Genomic DNA, 17,478 nt, shown 5'->3' with positions numbered 1-17,478 from the left:
CACCAATTTAATTCTCATTGCTGATGCCATATCCAACTAAACTAATGTTATAGAATATGGATAAATTTAGCTCTAATAAATACGATAAAACTAATGTTTTTAACAGAAGAAACGTACTCTGTGCTATTCTCGTTTCGAAATTTATCTTATTAATCATGTTAATAGTTGACTTTTTCATTATCATTGGTCATAATTTTACTAGTATCTCATTCTAATTTGGAACTAAATTATCTGCCAGTAACAAAATATTATTTATAGTTAATTTGCTATATAGATCACTGCCATCCATAATTCTTATACTCTTCAAAAAGGAATAATTTTAAAAATTGAATGTTCATTCCATAACTTTGATTGATAGTCTGATGCTTTCTGTGATAATTGTAAAGCCTATAGTAGCTTTTTGTGCCATTCAGTAGTAAATGCGAGTAGATTTCACTAATCAAACTACTTTGATCTCAAACTCTAATATCGTATGAAAATGAATTCAATGGCGATCATATACGTTATGTCAATTATTATCTTTTTAGCTAGAAAAACCGGATGTAGTTAAGTATAAATCACTTTGATCGATTATTTTGAAGTACTCAAATTTTGATATCTTTCTTTACTAAATTGAGATCATTACAATCTAATTAAGAAAGAGATTGATAGATGCCAAATTCCGTTAACCAATTTTAACATTTAATCTTGTTCAACATACGTACAGAGTATACATGCATACATACGGGCCTACATTTTCATATATTTATATATATATAACATATTTATATATGTGCATTTATATACACATACATATACAATACATCTAGTTATAGATATATATTACTTGAATCTGTAAGCTTCATATTTATATGCACATATATATGTAAGATTAGATTTAGATAATAGAATCATCTTATATAATATCATGAATTATATCCTCGACCTAATATCTACTAATTAAAGAAAAATCAGCAAAGCAACTACGTATGAGTTGGAGAATATTCAGTTGATCAATCCGTTTCTATTGCCGTAGGCAATAGAAATACTTATTAAATATGAAATAATTCGAACATCGCGTAGAATGTATTCAGGAGATGGGAATAAATAATGTCGTTTTCCTACCATGACAACTCAATGATAGCTAATACATATTGCAGTATATAATTTAGTATTATTATTATCATCATTATAAGACGTAGCATTTTTGGAATAAAACGAATGATAAGTTGTTCATTTTTAAAATATCAAATTTAAAAGTGCAACGGTCATTAGCTGATTATAAATACAATCCTTACCATGAAATTTAGTTATACTCGTATTTAAAGAACGATTAAGATGATGATTCCTCAAAATAATAATGTCAAATGTAAGTTTAGAAACTTTCAGCTTACGAATAATTTTAATCAAATATGAGATCAAAATACTAGAGGTTTTGTACCAAGCTATATATATCCTGTTATAACAAATAAAAAAATTTTTACTTTCTGCTCTATATGAGGATATTATAACTTATATTTTTAAATAGTTCAGCTACTGAAGGCAAAATTTTTAAGATTTCAATTTAGATCACAAATAAGTAGTTAAAAATGGAGTTAATATGCGAGGTATCATATCTCTTAATTTCACAAAGTTGCACATCGAATGACGAGAATAAAATCGACATGAAATAATAAGGTGGACGAAATATTCGTATATAATAACAATGATTAAAATTTAATCTTTACTTTCATCCATATTAATTGAGTAATCGCTTTCGCCTCCACTAATGGGCAGATTACCATTATTTTTATTCCTTTTCCATTTCATGCGACGATTTTGAAACCAAATTTTGACTTGCGTCTCATTTAACATCAACATCTTAGCTACTTCAAGGCGACGCGATCGCGAAAGGTACCTGTTTTTCTTAAACTCCTCTTCTAATGTTAGCAATTGTTCACAGGTAAATGCGGTCCGTGGTCGACGTTTAACTAAACCATGGCGAGCAATTAATCGCTTGTGAGCTAAGTGATGAGAATTACCTGTCATCGCATCTAAAGATGGAATCGCGTTAGGTAAATGACCAACTGCAACAGCAGCGGCAGCTGCAGCCGCTACTGCATTGTTGTTGTTGTCGCGTGGATGACGAGCTAAGTAGGGCCACGTTAGCGACTGAAAAGGATATGGCATCGGAGATTGGAGTTGCATCAGCGGTAAATGAAGTGGACGTCCTCCTGTAGGATATAAAGTCGTTGGCATCATGGTATACAAATGATAATGATCAATATTTTCAAGAATAATTCTCAAAAGATAAATAGGAAATTAGCGCGTCTCAAACTGTTAACGACTAATCAAGATGTGATCAATGGCAATCGAAGGCGATAAATGAATCAACGATGCTGACTGTCAATGCCTTAAATCGTATCGTTTCGTAGCTGACTAAAATGCTAAATATAGAAGATTGTTTTTCAATTTTCAAAATATCAAAACAATCTTCTTTTTATCGAAGTTATTTTGCCGTGATAATCTATTGATTAGCTTTGCTATTGATTAGAATATAATAGGTCCAAGATAAGATAACAACTTTTCAGTGAATAAATAAATTAGATAGATTGTACAACAATCGATAATTATTAAAGAATAACATTGCTTTCAGTCCAGTTTTATTAACTCATTTTCATCTTTACGGAACTGCTAGTAAATGAGAAGATATCAATGGCCTCGTCGTGTTGATGATTTATTTCACTGATTGCTTATCATTATATTTATAATTTATATTAGGTTTACGCTCTGTTAGTTAATAGGATACGCATGGAATGTTCATAGAATATTGAAAGGCAATTTATCCCTTCATGGTTTTATATCATCATAAATAGAAGAAAGTATTGATTCAAGAGAATATCATTTCGTACTGTATTCCAATGTAATAAGAAAATAATGTAGAAATTTCTTTATATCTAGTGATAGGCAACTACGAATATTGTTTTTTTTATATTTGTTGATGATTGCAGTGAATCAAATCGGTTATAGTATACTATACGATATTGAGACAAAAACATGAACTATAAGAAGGCATATTTTAGCCGAAATATCAAATAGATTAACTTTAAAGTGCTGCACTAAATCTTAGTTCTGGGAATGACCTTAACACCCGGTATAAATAGAAAGAATTGTTAACTTATCCAATTTGATCAGGTAATGTAAATAGAAATAGCAAGTTATAATATTGAATTCGTCTCAGTGATGATATATTATTAAATTAGTGGTCAGAGTTAAACACTTAACGGAAATTAAAAATTGATCGTGCTCAAGCACGGTAATCGACGTAAAAAATGCCGTCACGAAATAACAAATAAAATATTTAGGCGTTAGGTCATCAATTGCAATTGCATTTCATTAACAAAATATTGCTATCAATAAAAACTGATGCAAATTCAAATCATTTTCTATATTAATTGCTTAACATACAAATAAATTAATTATTTTCCTCTTAACAATAACTTGCCGGAGATGATATAATAATATAAGTGAATTTACCCGACGTTGCACAATTTTGCCGAACGGTAATTAACAACATTCCATTAAAAATGAATAAGAAAATACGGGTATTTTGTATCGGAAATATTATACAAGCCCATAATGACAGCCTAATATACTAATATCATTACTTCCTAGTTTAACGCTCCAGGCTAACAACTATTTGTATCACTATTAAATTAATTGAGAATCAATGCATAATAAAAGATTGTTATGCAATCATCTAGAACAAAAATATCTCCAGGCTCTTATAATTAATTGGCAACGGTCTCGTACATTCCCTAACCTATTATATAGCATAAAAGCGAGAATTGTACATGCATCTATGAAAGCTAGTACGCGGACTATTCACATTCTCAAATTTTACCATTCATTAATCATTATACAACAAGTAATTGTTGAATGTAAAAAAATGCTTACAAATCATCAACTGTAGAATACGTTTACAATATAATATAACATACCAACAACATGGACTACCTTGTTGTTACGCATGATAAGTTTTAAGATTAAATATTATTCCTCAATTTCACTCACTCATGCCCTTATCATGATTTTTATTTTTATGTACTAAATCGTATGCATTTAATTTTATCAGAAAACATATTGTGCAATTATTATTAAGTCATTGATCTCTAATGGACCGTGATTTATATCAATTGCTGCATGAAATTAAGATAATTAGACAACATATCAGTAGTTGATAACGATCGATCAAAGTCATTAATGATAAATTAGAGATTAATATAGTCATGCTCTTTCTAATGCCATTTTGTACATGCGACTATAAGCTACTTTAGTAGACGATTATGGTAAATTTTAAAATTGTGCCTTCCCTGAGTTGGACTCTTCAATATGTTTAATATGAAGCTGATTTAATCCTATGGAAACTGCTTAATAAAAAAATGATCGCTATAAGGGGCTTTAGCGATGAAATACAAAATCTTTATGATTTTTGACGGTATCTATTGAATATGATGGTGGATAAAATCTGAGCTAATATCATAATATCATGTCATATTCATCTGGCCCCCTCCATCAAACAGAATTTTGTATATGAATACTCCATAGTGCATAATCTATTCATAATTTAAATAATTTTATACGTATATTTACCAGATTTTCTAATCTTAAACGAATATCATTACATGTTATGATAGCATCACCATTATTATTATTCTATGCTACAACAGAACAACTATGAAATTAAATGATCAATCCATGTACTAATAGCTGGATTCAATGCCCTTTAAAAATAGTTTTTGTTCGATAACGTTTACAAGATTTCAATCTAAATTAAAATGCAAATAATACGAATTCAATAGATTATAGTTAAAACTACAAGTGATCTCCATCATTTAGTATCTATTGAATGACAATAAACAAAAATTTGTAGAACAGAAAATTAAAAATTCTAGTTCAAGATACTAATGTAAATCAAATAATATTTTACAGACTCATTGATGATTCTTTTGCAATACTGTATAGCATTGGTATTCATGACTAGTTTTAGACATTGCAAAAGTTCGCGTTGCTAATTTTATATTATTTAAAACCAACGTAAACCATACAACATCATTTTCCCAATCACAATTGTATTTGCATAAAAAATAATTATAATAAACTAATTAGCTATTTCCATCAGAACCCATAGCTTTACTACTGAAAATAAATAATATTTCAAACTCCACCGTATTGGAGAAGCATCTTCTAAATTTTCTAACAGTATATTACTATTAAGAATAATAGACTAATTGAAGCATCTATTGCTTAATTTATTTAGCAAATATCGACTGGCAATGTGCAATCTGAGCCATTCAAACAATTTATACTATTGAAGTGGATTGTCAGCGGAAACAATAACAAATATAAAAAGACCGCAGTTAGATAGCATAAGCCTACCGTTATTTGCTAGTGAAAATTATTTAATCAATACTATTACTTATTTTCTAGGTCATTTCTAGCTTTAGTAATTGAAGTGTTTAGTATCCTTAAGGTAATTTTAACGAGATACTATCTAAATTACTGTATTAATATATGCATACGAATAATAATCCGCACTGGATGTTTGGAATTACGAATAACTGACTTTCATCCGAATAAAATTGGACAATCTTCATAAAATTTGATTAAACATGCTTATAAAGCTAGGCAACAAAGGATTGCAATTTAATGTTGCCCTGATGGAAGGAGCTATCGGTGTCACTATCCACTCCAATGGATTGATAATCATAAAATGAAATCATCCTAAGTGATTTACTGATGCACTGTGATTAAAATTAAATCCAGCCAATCAGGAACACGGTACAAATGTTACCGTAAGATAAAAAATGAATGATCATTGCATCTTGTCTCTTAGATTCACTGTTAGCCCATTATTTGGTGGCATTGTCGATTAACATGATAACGATGAGCGTCAGTCATGTTTATCTTACAGCCAACATGCCTAGGCATAGATAGTCAATCTTTATATCAAATTACTAACAAATAATGACAAGATAAGTATCTTGTTCAAATTGGTGAGATCTATTATGTTGAAAAAATCATGAAATGATTAAAAAGAAAGACAAGCAATCAATTGTTTTGATGGTACTAATCAGAAAGAATACCTTTTGACTAGTATTTATAGATTTTCTTTCAAAAGTTAAATTAATTATTTATTATATATCAACTAGGCCTAATCAGTCTTATCATGGTACTATTATACTCAATTAACTGATCATTCCCATCCCTATATAGATTATTATCTACGCATTTATTTGCGAATCTATTTACGACCCCTATTAGCAAATAAAAAATCAATTTTTGTATTATAAGGGAAATTAACAATCGATTGTTATATACGGTAAGTGCAATCTCAAAATTGTTCCTTCACATGTGAGTATTTTCAGGTGTTGCCTATTAGAGTCATTTTTAAGGACGGAAGTATGAGCTCTAAATACGGTAACATTAATAGTTCAGTTGAAATTCTTTTAACTAATATAGCGAGTGCTAAAATGGGAATATACTCTATACACTTGCGTAAGGAAGAAAGATCAGTTTGATTATGATAATGCTACGTGCTTTATTAGGTACCCCTTAGTAAACAGCTTTCAGATTCTTGCCAACATAAATCAATTCAACAAGCAAATAGTTCGTAATACGTTGGATTAAATGGGAATTCCATTCGTCATCATATGCAGATTTAAATACAATTTTAACTCAATTTAACAATAATAAAATGATGCATTTGATGTGGCTTACAACAATCTAGTCTATATTCCATTAATTTAAAGACAGCAGTATTGTTCATGATAATTAATACAAACAATCATACTCCTCATCCTGATATAGCCGTTGATTGAGTTAATATTGTATTGATTGAATATAATTTATTTATGCACTCTAATTTTATTCTGAATTAATATAATCAATATTTCTAATACATTCTTTACCGAATATTTACTACATGAAATGAATAGAGATTATTTTTGTTTGCTATTAGCAATCAACGTTAACAATAGCATTACTGCTTTCTTCAGTCTTATTTGCTAGGGCCATAAGGTAAATATAATCGATCCATCTATAACTTATTATGTAATAGCTTGTTTAGTACCCATTACTAACGTGGATAACATGCAAAGAAACTCTATATCTCCTTACTGATATCAGTTCATTATTATTAGAGCCGTAAATATGCGTCAATAGATAGTTTGGTTATAATGTAGTCGAGAATACATAATAGCTTCTGTCTTTTTGAATGATATTCTTGTAATTGGTATACGAATAGTAAATATAGGATACTAAGGCCTTTACGGGAAAAAGGTACGACGTAAAATCGCATAATTCGTCGATCATCGTCTATTCAAAGATAATATCTTAAAATAAAAGCTAAATGAGAAAGTGCAGAACGATCGAATGTTTGCCCGAAATTAATTCATTAATCAGTGAATTAATTACCGTAATTGGTTAATTAATTGCTAATTGAGAGCGTAGCTTTATCAGCAATAAAAACAAGTTATTTTAAGGCTAGTCTGGAGGCAGTATTAGATCGCGTTATAAGATAAGATCTAAATCTGTTTAATTTTTATTCATGAGCTGAAATTTAAAGAATCGATTATAGTTATCTATAAAAATAGAAATCTGAAGCTTTAATCGCAAACAGAAGGTCTTAAAATATTTTAATACAAGTACAAAATTTGCTGCCCAATAAACCATTAACTGAACTACAAAACTTTAGCTTATAAAAAATGATTCTCAACGTTTAATCTGGAACTTTCTCACCACTGATTAAAACTTTAACGCTAATTTAGCGTGCCGAATTATTTATCTCTTTTAGCAGTTATTGATTACTAGTTTACGATATCGTCAATATGTTGTAATTTGTAGTAATTATAATGATAACGGCATAAAAATAAGCCCAATTTATAACCCGCCTAACCAATAGTCCATAATTTTATAACAAACAAAAACTGATAGTGGAAAGAGAATTAGGTTGCTTAGTAACGGCAAAAATGATTACATAATTTCCAAATCTAAATATGATAAAATTATGTGTTCTAATTAAGCATCAAACATCCATTTCTATCTTATGTTTAATTTCTCCTTAAAATATTAACTTTTTTACATTAATGATTAGAAAGCGTATATACTACCCAATTCTCAAGATTGCAATGTAATCCATTAAAGGACTTTCACTTAGCCATTAATTAATAAAATCTTTCATATTAATAGTCGAAATCAAGTAACAATTCGATTTTCTTTTAATTTGCTAATAATTTAATTAAATCATAAAAAGCAAACAAGTTTTAGGAAGAGATTAAAAACTTGGCTAGAAATAGTATAAATTTTTCATCTAACCGACAAAATAAGAAGTGGAACTATTAGATACATTTTAATTTATCGCTCTTCATTCATATAAAAGGTTTGAACTATTCTATTGCGAAAGTTTATCATTGTTTACTGCATAGTATTCACAGCAATCATGACTCTTTTTTCATAATTTGACTAATATGATCAGAGTAGTGTTACCATTTTCCATGCTATCAATGTAAGTATTGGGTATACAGCAGACAAAGATAATTCTATAGTTTTATCTTCTGCGATTTTGTAATAAACCACACTCCAACCCGAAAACTGAAAAATCATCATTTTTCTTATAAAAAACCTTGCTATTTCTGTATGAAGGTTACACATTTGCTCAAAAAATTAAGAAAATTAATGATCCGTCTTTCAACCCGTCGAAAAATATTGAATTAACATAAGCATTTTATGATATTTTAGTATCCTATTTTCTACTGCTTGTGGGCTTAATAGAATGCAGTCAGTGATAATAAACTTCTATATCTTTCTGACCCGGACTGTTTAGAAAAGGTTTAGGGTCAAATAAATCACAATAAGCCGATTGGAATCTTTTGATTTATTTTTAAATTGCATTTTGACAATAACTAATGATTATATTATTAGATAATTCAACTATAATACGTAGATACCGAATTCCGATTTTAAATGACAGCTTCTTTAATTTTCAAAATATTCACTGTACTAATTGGAGATTGATATTAACGCTAATAAACAGTAATAAAGTAGGTTAATTAGTGACAATCTTATTTCGATTGTGTACGAAAGAATATCGAAACGGATATGTAAATTTGTATGACATTAGTCTTAAATAGACATATAGATATGCTATGTACGTAGGCATCATGAAATGAGCGTTTTCGTTGTTCATTTACATCGACGTCAAGATAAAAATTATGCTCTTGAATTTTATCATTTTGTGGTTTACTCTAATAATTTTCAAAAACTGTCGGTGATCAAATATGAAATTTATATGTGTCCATTTAATTCAACTTTCATAGTTGCATTGGACGTCAAAATTTTCCAATAACTTGTTTATATATTCGTAATGAGATTATTCATAAATGATTAATCGGTTAAAATTATCAAAATATAACTTGCATAATATTTCAAAGTATTTAACCTCAGCGTTACTAATTTAAACAAACTAAATAGTAATTTAATTCGCGTTTAAATGCAAATAAGGGATAGCTGTATACAAATTATTTTATTGTAAAAGCTTAACAGTATTACGCCCTAACTCCAACTGATTAATCATGACTAAATCAATTTTAAATAAGAGATATGGATAATATGTCATTACTTTAAAATGATTACTTGGCCTATTTCAGTATTTCCTTCAATATGCCTGTATTGTCATATGAAGCAACAACGATTAACGACAGCTACCTATCTACTAGACTAATCGTTTATTAGATAAGTCTGCGATATTGTACCATGATGATACCCATGCAAGTATTTATCATACCGCTATAAAACTCATTTTATTACATAAAATAAAACTTTGATATGAACATTGCCTTTAAATTCCTCATATTAAATTAGACCTATTACAGCATATAATTTTAATGATTTAGCTATATTTAAGAAAGGTGATTAAAATAGGCCATGTAAAAACTTGACCTAATAATACATTGTTTCTAATCGGTTGCTAGGATAGTGCCATCGTCAATTTTGCTATCCATGATAGCATAAAAATAGAAGGGTACATTAGAAAATAGTGAGCAGAATAAAACATGTATGAAATTTGATGCTATTTTCTGTATCGCTTTGATCTCAAATTATGGAAATAAAATGTAGATGATGTTTATGACATACTACTGTATAACTAAATTAATGGGATATTATAGAAGAAGAAGTACGATATTTATTTATCGATCATGTTGACTTAAAAGTCGTAGCAATGATAAAAATATTTCCGTTTCTAAGTGTCATTGATTTCAAGATAGATTATCTTACCTGTCACATTTAGGGGCAATTCCAAAGAATTATTTAAGAATGGATTCTTATTGATTGTAGTAGATGTTACCGGTGTGAAGCATTGATAAAGCTGATTTTGATCCAGCATAGCATTAGTCACGACCGGTGCTTTTGTTGAAGGCATGGAGTGATTTAATAATTTGCCATTTAGATTGTTCGCAATATTTTTTGCATCTTTTCTATCAAGACTGCACTGCACATGCGATGTGGACGGATAATCTTGCCTACCACAATCCATTTCGGTACTTTTGTTGTTGTCATTATTAGCAATTAAACGATCAATATTAAATGATGTAGACTTATCTCTGATATTATTAGTAGTTGTAGCCATAATATCTAAGTGTGCAATCAATACAGAGGGAAATAAACGATTTAATAATTCTATTGCTATAAGTAATTGAATGCTATAAGAGTAATAACTATTTTCAAGCAGTAATCAATTCCAATTTGAAACTACAAACAAATTATAATATAAATAATTTATAGACGTAGCAGTAAATTAGGTGATTAATTTAAAGCGATGATAAACTCAATAAGCCGTTAAGTAGGTGATGATTGATATTAATATTGTATTGCTAACATATGATACCGTTAGTGTGAACAGATTGATTTGTTACTACAAATTAAAATTTGATTGCGGTTTATGACTTGACTGGAGTACTGGCTGTAATAGAAGTTAGAAATATAACTAATCAAGAGTGCCAATCTGTCTTGCCTTTTATAGGTTAACAACTAGTCAATTAGCTTTTGAATCGAAAAGAAAGTTAATGCGATAATATCATTATCCCCCGCAATGTTTACTCGTGTAATTTGTTTCGTCTATTGTGAATAAATTGATGATGTATTGTCTAAGCTTTTATACTCAACCAAATTGATTTCACAACAACAAACAATAACAAAATTGTCGGAGATCTAAGGAAAAATATGGGGCTGCAGCAAAATAGCTTGAAAGTAAAAATAAGCCCAAGGCCAAGCACCATTTCTGTTTGCTACCGTAGACATAAACATGACGAAATCAAATTAGTATAAGACAATAACTTATTTCAAACGCTGACTGGCTATTGATGACAAGTGTCCATCATTACTAAAACCAATGCATGAAAATAAGGCTTCGAACAACAAAGGTATAAAAATTGCATGACTATTAGGCAAATAAAAAAATGTTTTCAAACGCTAAAATAGAAATGAAGTACTTATTTAAGCAATCAATGGCAGTGAATAAAAACCAGCTAGGACTGATTGCATAACTTATAATTACAGCTATTTTTATAGCTAATATGTTATCATTCCTTATCAAGATCATATTCAATAGTTGATGATTGATAGTGATATAATATATCCGTTAAGAAAAGCAATGGAGTGTAAAGAAATGATGATAATAGATAAATTTCAGAATTATACATAAAATATCAATCAGCTAATATTGATATAACTAATTCGATCTATTGATCCAGTCCTACGATCAAGTTATGCTTTAATGAATGTTAATAAGATTTAAATTTCATAATTTATCGAATTATCAAATTATTTAATCCGCTTAAAATTTAAATATCTACTTATACTTAATGGAGTGAAAAGCCTAATTTATCAGTAAAGAGTTGAGAAATAGTTGTAGATCCAATAATCTTAAGGAGAGAGTATTTTCTTATCGAATATCTCCTTAATCTAACGAATATATATCGTCTAATAAAGCAAAGAACTGATTTCTTTCCATATCTACAATGAATTAAACTTATTTTAACTATTTCAAGTTACTATTGATTGATTTGCTGATTAATAACTCTAATAGTATCATTGAAAATTTTATTTACCCGATATACAACTCTTTTATCATTGAATAATAGATAATTGATTATTATTTCTATCAGAGACCAAAGGCACTTAATTCGTTCGACAAAGTAATTTACTGTATTTACGATTCCTTTTGATATGATAGGCTGTTTACTTCAAAAAGATTCCTAGTTCAAATGCAAAACGAAATTCTATACTGTAATAAAAATGTTATCTAACACAGTTTTAAAATTTCCATGTTATTATAGTTTGTTATCCCTCATTTTTACTGCTTTAAGTCAATACTATTAGACAGCATTATCACCAGTTATTTTAATATTACAATAATACATATGTATTAATTGAGGTATATGGAAAAGGCTTTGGGGCATTGCGATATTGCAATATTCCTTTTCATAAATCCTGGTTTTATCATATTATAATAGATACTGTAGTTACTCTACATCAAATGCTATACCTGCGTACACGGGCTATAAGAACAATTCTATCAAGATAATACTTGTATACAAGTACTATAATAGGTTTACATATTGCTAGCAATAGATGTAAACATCCATTTTTATGATTTCACGTCACTAGTAGTGTTATTTAAGTATAATAGAAGGAGAAATAGAATAAGTTAATCAAAAGAAAACAATCTGCAGGCTGTGCTTAATCTGTACTAAATATGCTTTACGTAGAAATATTACTTTAACGAATATTATAGTGTAAATCGGTTAAATTACGCCTCATATTCCCCTTCGTCTGCATATTTATCAATTTTTCGCTAAATAGCTTTAAATACTAATACAGTATCAGCTATCTGATAGTATAGTTTAATCTAAACATATAATACAATCATGGTTATGTACTAGAATTATTTTCTTGTTTCCATATTGCTGAGATTATGATCTTCGATCAAACCGTGTATTTCAATCTATTAATTTCGAAATGTAAACAGATCTTTCTTCCCTCGTTTTCTATATCCTATAGACGAAAGGATAAATGGCAATTTCTTCTATTACTATCTATCGACCAATATTAGCAATATCGGGGTGCAAGAACTAGTTTATGCTCATTTTAATATGATTTCATGGAACTTGTATAAATATCAGATCAACCGTTTGTAGTGGAGTATCGAGACAATCTAATTTCGTAAAAGTTTATTAGTATACTTCTCCAATCCTAGATGTTTTCTTCTATCAGTAAATAAATCCATAAAATCTGCTTAAGCATAGATACAGTACGAAAACTTTTCAATAATAGTTCTAATGCTCGGTTGCTTTGTTCATAATGGCATTGCTGTAGGTCATTTTACACGTGTGACGATCGAGTTTATGTTATAAGTTCATATTCTAGTCGAATAGGCAGAAGGTACTTTATCATAGATACTAAAATAAATTACATAATTGATAAAGAGTTGGCACAATTAGTCATTCTTATTCATCAAATATGTCATAAGCAAGCTTAATAGGAGATATTAAACTATTGATGATTATAATAGGTATTGTTTTGGAGCCTATAATCAAGTATTTTTGAATTGAAATTATACAGAAATTATAAGTCTGTTTAGAATAAATTATTTCTAATTAGTTAACAGGACTAATGAAGATCAATTTATGAACAACATCTTGATAGCCAGTGTGAAAAAAAATTATTACAGAACTCGCTGTTAGCTCAGGATTCTAATTCAATAAAAATATCAGTGACAGAACTGTATGCAGTGATACAGTCCATACGCCATATTGTAAATAGTTATCCTTGATTGATTTGAAATCAAGATAGCACCCATTGATGTTATTTAGAGTCTATAATAGTCAATTCTATAACTAAAGTTATAATTCATAAATTAAAAGTGACGTATGCTGAGTGCTATGTCATATCTGATAGAAAGCTGAGGAGTATTTTGAAAAATGATAAATTATATTATCACCATCTCATGGTTCAGATTCAACACATTTAATTCACACAAGATCAAAATAAAATATGAATATTTTGCCTTATAATAAATTTTATAATAATTGCTACTATATAGAACCAAATAAAAAGACGCTCTTTAATATTTTGGTGATAAAAAATTATCACATATTTGAATGCATGTAAGTAATTTATTAAACGGATGGAGTAAAAAAACCTTCCAGTTAAATTTAAATCTATAGAGGATTTCTGGTAGAATTTACGACAGCACCGCCTACACAGATAGCCTGATCCACATCCTTGAGAACTATTTACTCTTAATCATAAATTAATGATATAAGCTGATCAAATTTATGATTTAAATTGCTTGCAATGTAAAAATATTGACTAGATTAGAGTATAAAATTGATATTGATTTGTAACATTTAGTTAGCTAGATAGCTAGGTATAGGTAGACAGAAGGAGGGACAGAGTTGCAAATAGATTCACAAAAGTAGACTTATATAACATATACATATAGATACATGAACGTATAAGATATGTATATAAATTGATAAAGAAGTAAGGTAATACTATAAATGGACAGATGAGGTACTTATATCTGGATAAATTGATAAGTTGCGTTGATTAATGCCAATATCTAATTATAATGAGAAATTGCTAGGATTGACAGTAAACATTTGACTACTTTTGTCAACCAGAATATTCGAGTATTTGATTTCAATATTATAAGGAAAAATACTTTACTAAAGTCCCTTTTATGACAAATCCCAATTTCTACGCCGAAAGATATGTCTTAATCAGCGGAATTTTGACTAAGCTAAGTAAATCTTTGATAATTACTATGCTAAAGGAAACAATTCCTCGCCTTAGATTGATTAAATTATAAGGTAATTAGAAACTATTCCAGTTCCATTTTTAGTTTCGTTAGCTATCGAGTAAAAAGATTGCAAGGTGATTTCTTTCGTTTTTGCTTAAGTTAAAAATGGGGTAAATTCCAACGGATTAGTCATGTACGTCAATATTTTTTGCCCTAATGCCTAAATTATTAACAATATCGGGAAAATTCCCAAAGTACTGATTGACTTACAAGTTTTCAAGGAAAACACAAATGAATGGTTATAATTATTTATATTCATTCATATTTAATAATCTGCATATCGACAAGATTCTAATCAATAAATGATAGATGCTACGTACCCCAGAGCTATCCTATCAATTATCTCTACCCTTAATATGCCTACATGAACACTTCAAGTTATTGAACGCATCGCTTACTTAATCATTATTATTTTATTATATTGTATTTGCCCAACCTTTGATTATTTGTCATCTAAAGGCAAATTACTCTGTCTTCCTTAAAGGGATATTACTACAAATCAATGAAGATGCGACTGTACTTCAACGACATAAAAGCTTTAATTCTCTTTCGATTCGATCCATTGTTATGACCTGATTTGCCAAGCGGCGAGTTAAATACAAAAGTGAGAAAAGAGGCAAAATATTATTACTTCAATCTATCGTTCCTATTTGATTCTTCATGCTAACTGTTATTCTTTGATAACGTAAGAGAGCAGCAGATAATATCCCTTCCTTGGCTGATATTGAATCGATAGGATGGACTTATGACAATAGCGATAGATTCTGCTGTTTGATAATTTGTGATAGGTCGAATCGTGAGTATATAAAGTATTTAATTAATAAAAAGAAATTCCGTTTCTTTCCCTTGTCTAACCCAACAAATAAATAAATTGTTTATAATCTGAAAGTATTGTAAGATCAATTTCAATAGAAATACCAAGTTGATACTCAATTTAATTTTTTTTCTTGTCGTCCACTGTAATATTATCATTACTAATGTAGAGATATAACATATATTAAACCTAATGAATATGATGATTAAAGTGTTGAAGATAATAGGTAGTAAATCAAGTTACATCTAAAATGGAGTGTTTTGCTTGTATATGAATGATATTTTCCTGTTGCATGATCTTATTATCAATAGAATAAATGGAAAGTATTGAAATCGATTTTGAGTTATCGAGTTGGTATTTAATTTGAGTCACGTATCGCTCTAATTGATTGAAAATAATTTATAATAGAGTTATTATTATAATTTCGCTAATTCTCCTATAACTTTTGATGTATGTAAAATATTTATAATGATCATATAACAACAAATTCTCAGAAATTCTTTCCTGAATCTTGTTAAATTCGGATTTCATCAAATCATAAGAAAATCAAGCAACTCTGGTACCTACTCATTTTTGAGCATGATAATATGATGCATCGTGCAAATATTAATTTCTCCTATATTTTCCCATACATCTAATGCTGTATCTCATAATAAGACTTAAGAAGTTTTATCAATGATAATAAAGAAATTTGTATTCAGCCCTAAAATATAGTCTTTTATTTCAAATTAGGCATGAAACATTGTCTATTCAATCAATACTTCAATTAAATTTTTTAATTAAAATTCTGTTTTAATACTTAAGTAAGCAAATAGATTAATTTCCAGTGAATAATTAGAAAGATAATACACAGAAATAGTTTTGCAATATATGACAACATATGATTTCATCGCATGCAGTCAATATTATTAAGTAGCAAATTGCTATTATTGTAAGAATCTAATCATACAATAATTTTTAATTTTAATATCTATGTAATTCCATAATAGCTCTTATTCATTATACTCTATTGCTGATGACAAGGTAAATAAGTACTCCTTTCTTGAGTCTGCAACTGCCGGTGCAATATCCAACTTTAATCAATGGCAATAATCATTCAATTTCAAATTAAAAGAAAATTTTTAATAAAAACTGAAAAATTTTAAAGCTTTCAACCTGGTACAGTTTATCGAGCTATCATAATAAACTGCGGAATTAGAAATGAGAATAAATAGACAAAAATCTAATCTACACAATTTGGCGTGATCTGAGTAAAGTTATTGTTTTATCTATCTGAAATAACGGGTAAAATTGATTTTAAATAGATCGTAATGTTTTTATTGCATCGTACTTTTACTTACAGCCGACGGTACTACATGGCCTGTTATAAGTACTATATCATCATTTGAAATATCACGATTATCATTTTAGTAATGTACCCCTTAAAAGCCCCTAACTGAACTTAATTAGCACCTTATTCTAAATCTACTATGCAGCTGCGTGTGTTAAAAATCAAACTTACATACAAGTGCAGTTCTTGCTAAGAATGACTTAAACGAAATCTTAAAGGATGATCTCCATTCTAGTTAAATTTCTATATTTAAAATGTAGAGACTCTTTTATACATTTTAGCTTATGTTAGTATAATTTTACGCAATGAAATTCAGCAAAGCAAAACTAATTGTTATTTAACGTGTCAGTCAGGATCTTTTAAAATAAGTAACTACAGCTGCTTAAGAATTTTTGTTTAGGTTCCGCAAAAACGGAAATTAAAAGCATTCAATTGTAAATTAATTCTTTACGA

The 17,478-nt window shown here is 28.8% G+C and overlaps 1 protein-coding gene across 1 annotated transcript; it reads right to left on the bottom strand.

Annotated features, from left to right (window-relative positions):
• Positions 1-1,695: 1,695 nt before the first annotated feature.
• TRIADDRAFT_50911 (ANTP homeobox protein) lies at positions 1,696-10,645 on the bottom strand (the record flags this gene model as incomplete). The annotated part of the gene is made up of 2 exons (XM_002116535.1): positions 1,696-2,192; positions 10,294-10,645. 2 exons carry the CDS (start codon positions 10,643-10,645, stop codon positions 1,696-1,698), a joined length of 849 nt encoding a protein of 282 aa, XP_002116571.1.
• Positions 10,646-17,478: the final 6,833 nt, after the last annotated feature.

Source organism: Trichoplax adhaerens, genomic scaffold (genome assembly GCF_000150275.1).
Source record: "Trichoplax adhaerens TRIADscaffold_16 genomic scaffold, whole genome shotgun sequence".
Lineage (NCBI taxonomy): Eukaryota > Metazoa > Placozoa > Uniplacotomia > Trichoplacea > Trichoplacidae > Trichoplax > Trichoplax adhaerens.
The sequence above is the reverse complement of the archived record's forward strand: the minus strand, read 5'-3'. Positions and strand labels throughout refer to the sequence as shown.